At 40.5% G+C, this 6993-nt stretch overlaps 1 protein-coding gene across 1 annotated transcript in view; it reads left to right on the plus strand.

Moving 5' to 3' along the window:
- Positions 1-961: 961 nt before the first annotated feature.
- LOC125487810 (TBC1 domain family member 2A-like) overlaps positions 962-6993 on the plus strand; it is a 16071-nt gene continuing 10039 nt past the window's right edge. Inside the window, exons 1-2 of the mRNA XM_048620111.1 lie at positions 962-1022; positions 1673-2108. Of these exons, the coding sequence (XP_048476068.1) occupies positions 1698-2108 (411 nt within the window). The 5' untranslated portion in view covers positions 962-1022; positions 1673-1697. The remainder of the gene's footprint in view (positions 1023-1672; positions 2109-6993) is intronic.

Raw genomic sequence — 6993 nt, forward strand, 5'->3', positions numbered from 1 at the left:
TTCTGCTCCTATGATGCTGCTTGGCCTGCTGTGTTCATCCAGCTCTGCACTATGTTCAGATGCCAATAGGATTAATACAATACTCAAATGACTGTGCTGTTACCATAAGAAATAGGAGCAGGTGTAGGCCATTCAGCCCCTTGAGTGATCTCATTCAACAAAGTTATTCAGCCATATTCATATTGAACGGCAGAGCAGATTTGGAGGCCTGATACATCTGGCTTCTACATGCTATGTTTCTAAAACATCTTTCAACCTCTACTTTCCCACATTGAGGCAGAGCATTCTGATAATTCACAACCTTCTGAGGGAAGAAATTTCTTATGTCAGACAGAAATGGCCAACTCCTTAAACTGTAAGACTTTGAATCAATAGTTTGGACTTCAGCCAGAGAGAATATCCAGCTACTTTGTGCAGCCTGCCAAAATTGCTGTTTGTACCTGCTGCCTCCATGTTCACACTATGACGTTTATCTTGCGTTTAAACATCTGCTGTTGTACACACAAAACGCAGGTCATTTTATTTGTTCAACTAAAATTGAAACATACTCAAACTTGTCTTCTTCCTCCAGCAAACGTTATCACTACGTTATGGATGGTACGAAAATGTAGAAATAAGCATTATCGACAAGAATTAGAACCAACACTAGGTCATCTGTCCCTCGTGTTTGGCCTGTCATTCATTAAGATCGCAGCTGATCTGATAGTGTCCTCAGCTCCACTTCCCTTTCTGTCCCTCATTCAGACTGCAGGATTCATTCTTTAAAATCGGTTTCAACTTTGACACTATATTTATCGCGTTCAGGAATTTACAACGTATATGAGATGCCTTAGTAACCCGAAGAATCTGAACATTTAAATTAGCAGGAGGTTGTTCGGGGGTTAGTTTGAACTTGTTTAAAATTGATTTCTGGAATTGAAAGTTTTGCAATTCGATGTTATGCAACGTTTTGCCGTCTGCAACACGACCAGAGTGTTTTCCACGGTTACCCCGGTAACTTTTCTAATTTCTGGTTTCCCGAGGTGATTTTTTTTTTGTTGTTGTTGGGTGGCAGTAATTGGCGGTACCGCGTGTGACTTGGAGTTTCCTGGGTCGGGAAATTGGAGAGGGAGCAAGGGGCAAGTTTCAGCAGCGGGGATGGGCAACGCGCCTGTGACCGACCTCCTCCCAGGAAACTCAGAGACGGCCAGCCCAGTGCGTGTCGCTATGCCCTGCTACAATGTTAAATCTGCGAAAAGATCTGGGTGTGGGGACAGGGAATCGGAAAATGCGTTGTGAACGATGATGAGTGTGGGTGCAGCCAGAAGACAGGAAAGGTTGAACTGTAGACGGGACATACAAATACCGTTCTACAGCTGGGAGTAAAGAGAATACTTTAAATTAACTGGACTTGGGTAGGTTAAGGTGTTGGAATTGTGTTAAAATAACCAACTCATCACTGAGATTTACTTATGTGAAAGCTAAAGATCACATAAAACTCTTATGACCGACCTTTTGTGGCCTCGTTCATTCGGATTAAGAGTACTGGATGTTTAATCTTAAATCTGTAGTGTACATTGGAACTTCTGAGACTTGTTTCTTGTTTAATGCCATTTCTTAAAAGCGCGGATAAACCAATTTGCCATCAAATTAACTTTTGTTTATCCATTATCTGTATTTTCACTCCCAGCAGTGTAGGATTGTGTGTTTATCGGACAATGATGGCAGATGAATTGGAAGTGGGTAAGCCTGGTGCCACAGCAAAGTCGCCAGAAGAGCTGGGTGTCCAAGCAGTAAGTGGCGTTGCGGTTGAGAACGGCGCTTCAGTGGAACTCAGCGAGCCCGATGATCTGGCGAACTATTTAGAACTGAAATCGGAAGCAAGGGACCCGGGCAAAAAACTGTGCGGCTACCTCAACAAGCTGGGGGGCAAAGGACCGCTGAAAGGTTGCAAGACCCGCTGGTTTGTGTATGACCAGAAGACATGCCATCTGTATTACTTCCGAACAACCCAGGACAATAGCCCGTTAGGGAGAATAGACCTGTCCAACGCTGCCTTCAATTATTGTGTGGAAGCAGACGAAGGAACATTTGAAATCTCAACTCCGCAAAAGGATTATACACTGAAGGTGAGTGTTAAATCACAGACATGTTTGCTGCTCAATGATTAATGTTCGAATCGGTCATTTTACTAACACTGTGCTTAAAGAATAAGAGGAAACTTATTCACAGATCCATTGATCTGTGTTCTTAGCAACAAAGAAAGCTTAAAGCAACTCATCAGGTTTTTGCCGTGCCTTACGTGAGAAATTCCCTGTCAGGATCTTTCTCTTATTGTCTTTGTATCCAAAAACTAGCAACTTCTATCTATGGTGCATTGATCAATTTGCAGCAGTGGTGGTTGGGATGGGCTTTTAAAACATGCAACTTTGGACACTGCAAAAATATCGTGGTCTCCTGTGATTCTCTATCCTCATAAAATGTAATTGACTGACTCCCAAGTTAATTTGTGAAATTTACTGTGAATTCCATGGTATCATGTGAAAGCTTTGCAACATTCTGAAAATAAACTGTAATCACAGATTTTGCCTTCTCATGGCAAGAAAGTCATAAGGCAATTTGTGATTCATTCTTGACTTTCTAACTCATGCAAGCTGATAAAAGCACAGAAAAGTTCTGAAGTCTTATACCAAACTCAAAACATTAACTCTACTTCTGTCCCCACAGATGTTGCCAGATCTGCTGAGTTTCCTCCAGCATTCTGTGTTTGGCCCTGTAAGCCAATGCAGTGTTTGAATTTACTACTCCAAGTACTTGTTTCGCTCCTTTCCTCTTTCACTTTCTCCTGCAAGTAATTACTTTAGCCTGGCTGATTACTTGAAATTGTTTGAAAACAAAATAGAATGCAAGTTACCAATTTTATTGGGTAAAAGAACAAATTTCATTTTTAGATGAGGTATATAGTGAATCTTGCGTGATTTATCTGCAAGATTTAGTCATCACTTCTGGAGTGAATACATTGCTTATCAATAACAATTTTATGTGGTCGTGGATGATCCATATTTAATTTGCTAGAAGATGTTTATGCAACTTGTGCATCCAAATGAGATGGAAGCTTTTGGGGACAGATCCTATTGACTTAATGGCATCTTATAACTCTCTCCTGATTGTCGAGTTAAACTTGACCAACTATGCAGCTGATAAAGGTAGTGCTGGTGATTTTAGAGATGAGGATTGAGATGGGCTGCTATTCATCAGGTCAGTTCTATAAACAGATTGCGTCCCCTATGGGCAGCAGAGTGTAAGAAATAGGAGCTGGGATTGGCTATTTGGTTCTTAGTACCCAAATGTCCTCTGAGTATACTCCAAGACTGATGATTTACAGTTTTCTAGGGTAGAGATTTCCAAAATTTGAAACCCTCTGAGTGAAGATATTTTCCCTTGTTTCAGACCTAACTGGCTAACCCGTTATCCTGAAACTGTGACCTTATGGTCTAGATTCCCCACCAGGAGAATGCTCCCATGATCTACCCATCAAACTGCTTGTGTGTTTACCAGACAGTGATGGCAGATGAATTGGGAGTGGGCAAACCTGGTCCCACGAAGACCCCCGTTCTTCTAAATGCCAGGGAAAACATGCCTTATCCACTTAATCCTCTTTATAATACAATCCCCTCAACCTGAAATCCATCTAGCAAAACAGATATGTCTCCAGGTATGTTCTCATCAGCACCACGTATAATTATAGTGAGAATTGTTTACTCTTGTACTCTGAATTCTTCATAGCAAAAACTAACATACCATTTTTCTTTTAATTACTTGGCATACCCGCACTTATAATATTGTGATTCATTGTAAAAGGAGAGTCAGGTCTCCCTAAAGGCAAGTATTTCCAAGGCTCTTGCCATCCATAAATTTCATGGAATCTAGGAATGGACTGGAGAAATTATGTATGCATCGTTTATAGGACAGTGAAGAAATTGCAGTGGTGGTTGTACTTTTACTTCAATTACTTTGGAAGTCTTTATGGGTATGCTCCCATCTATTCTAGCCTGACATGAGACTAATCGGTCCATCTAGAGTGGTGGGTTTGGAGACACTCTGCAGCTGCAGCTGTGTTGCAAGTATTTTGCATCACCAAAAAACACAGAGGCCTTGTGTTAGAAAATTACATAGGAATGAAACATGGAAATGAGCCATTTGAACCAACTGTGTTTTGGGGGCGGGGAGGTGTAGATGCTGCTCCTTTTGTGTTAATTTTACATGCTTGCATGTTCTTGAATCCCTTTTTACTAAGACCTTCTTCAACTTTCTATTGAATAGTGACATGGTCGCTGCTTCAATCACTGACTCTATGCTTTCCTCAAGCATGTAACTTTCTGTGATGTTTTGCTCTCTCTCGATCGCTGAAACCTCTCACATAGAATTCTAATTCTATGTTCCCAACAGTGTTGAGCATTACAGAGTAAATCTCTCACTCCAGACATATAGTAGACAGCTGCTGACAGGGGGTTGCAGGAACACTTTGAGCATGTTTTGGTCCTCTTCTTTCATGGCAGAATAAATCATGTGTTCTTATTAACTAAAAAACAATTAAGTTTCTATTTCATGTGGTTTGTATCATACAATCTTACTGCACCAAAGGAGGCCATTCAGCCCACCAATCTACATCCAGTATTTTGAAGAGCAATCCAGTTAATCCCACTCCGTTCTTTTTCTTTCCCCATGGACCTGATTTTTTTTTCTCATTCGAGACTTTATCTAAGGTTGTTATAAAGGCTACTATGGAATCTATTTCCAACTCCATGTCAGTTAGCACACTCCAAATCTTAATCATTCTTCAAATATTTTTGGATAACTTACTTGCTTTCAGTGCAAGAACAGTGGAGTTGAATTATTAGGAGGTGGAGTTAAATGAATATAAAGGATCTTGTACATTCTGGTTCTGCTTTAATTAATATGAAGCAAGTCAGCAGTGTTACGCCAGTTGGCTGCCCATGTACTGATCACCATACAGCATGGAAGGAGGCTGTTTGGCCCATTGTAACTCCTCAGAAGAGGACTCCAATAAATCCCACTCCCCCTGCTGTTTAGCCTTTGCCCTGCAATCTTCCTTTCTTTTCAAATAATATCCATTTCCCCTTGCAAGTTATGATTGGATGTCTCTCCACTGCCCCTTTAGGACGTATACAGTATTCCAGATCATCATATTTGGCTGTTTAAGTAATCCTAATAATGCAATGGTTAATGCAGTGCAATTGGAATAAAAATGTGTGTTATCTTCAGCAGTATTACTTTTTTTTTACATGTAGGAAGGCCAGAATTATTATCAGCTTTTTAAATTTATTTTCTACCTGTTCTGGGAGCATTATCATTGTGCCATCATTTGATGCAAAGGTTAAATTGCTGTCCAGGCTGTTGTCTATTCTTATGCTTAGTTTGGATATCAAAAGTCCCATGGTACCAAATTGAACAGCATTTTCAGTAGGATAATATTCCTCCCTTGGCTAATGCCATCAGTTTGTAGGTGGCTGGCCACATGTTCCGTCTTGTGATAATTGCTTTTTGGTTGCTTAAATGAGCTAAGTTATTGAATTCCTTGGCATGCATTATCTAAAGTACCTGGAGACATTTTGATATGAAAAGTATTCTATCCATCCTATAATTAGGAGGATCCCTGACCAGAAAGGGAGTGAACAGAATCAAATGATATTGAATTATTTGTGTACACTACTTTGCCGGCTTGAATAATTTGTTCAAGCCAGTTGCCTTCAGGGTTGTCACATATCTTTATTTCTCAACTAATGAGTTTTAACCTGACTATATTTTGATTACTCCATTTCTCATGGTAACATCCAAAATAAATCAGAGTAAATCTTCTCTTGGCTGCCTGATATTCATATGTGCAATTTCCACTTCTCACTCACATTTTATTATTGTGTAATGCAGGAGGAGACCATTCAGTCCATCATGTCTGTAAAACTGTATCCAAGTACTCCTAGCCCTCTGCTGGGACAAAGAGAAAGACTAAATATTTTTCATGTGAGGAAAATTCTAAATCCCTTAGTGACACCTCTGGTAAAACTGATCTTTTCTTTTTGTTCCCCTGCACTACTGCCACTCAGCAGTAGTGCTTATCTTCCCTAGCACCCTTGTTGTGCATGTACAGGCATGAGACACAGTAAAAAACACCGGGTGTGCAAATAACTTTATTAACCAGAAAAATCACTTTTCTGACCAAAGCATCAGTATCAAGTAGAGCCGCTGTAGGGGCAATGCCTATGTGAAAGAAAAAGTGAGGAGGAGGGTAGGGATCAAATCAAAGTAGAGATTGTGGGAGAAATGAAGCATTCTACACCAGCGGTGCCCACCACATGCTCCTTCTTTAGGGACACCCAAGCGCGGATGTACAAAACTGGTCTTAAATTGTCTGTGTATGTGTGAGCTAACCATGTATCACACTGCTGGTTGCAGCAACTTGATTGAAGATGTTGGTGCCTAACATGATCTCATAGACTAATTGTAGTTCATGCATATTGGTATGTAATCTACATCATTGTCCAATTGTTAGATAATTAGGTGGTGACAAAGAGGGAGTTTTAGAATTAACAGCAGTTGAGGGAGGGAACGGCTGAGTATTCAGGAAAGTATGAGTCGATTAGAAAGTCATCGTGTGTGATAACAAACTTAAATTTTTTGAGAATGTTGCTAGTATGGTATCTATGGGCATTGCCTGTTGGATTTCCAGATGGTATTTACATTTGTATGAGACATGTTGTTTGGAGACCTCCACTGTACAATACTTGCAGTGGTAGGTCACATAACCCAGCTTGTAGATATAATAAAGCTATGAAATTTCGAACCCAGATGGTCAGAGTCTGAGATGACTTGCTCCAGAAACCACTGCTATTTTTCCTATAAGAGAAAACAAGGTGTAGAGCTGGATGAACACAGCAGGCCAAGCAGCATCAGAGGAGCAGGAAGGCTGATGTTTCAGGCCTAGACCCTTCTTCT

The sequence above is a fragment of the Rhincodon typus genome, chromosome 3 (assembly GCF_021869965.1).
Source record: "Rhincodon typus isolate 14 chromosome 3, sRhiTyp1.1, whole genome shotgun sequence".
In the NCBI taxonomy this organism is placed as follows: domain Eukaryota; kingdom Metazoa; phylum Chordata; class Chondrichthyes; order Orectolobiformes; family Rhincodontidae; genus Rhincodon; species Rhincodon typus.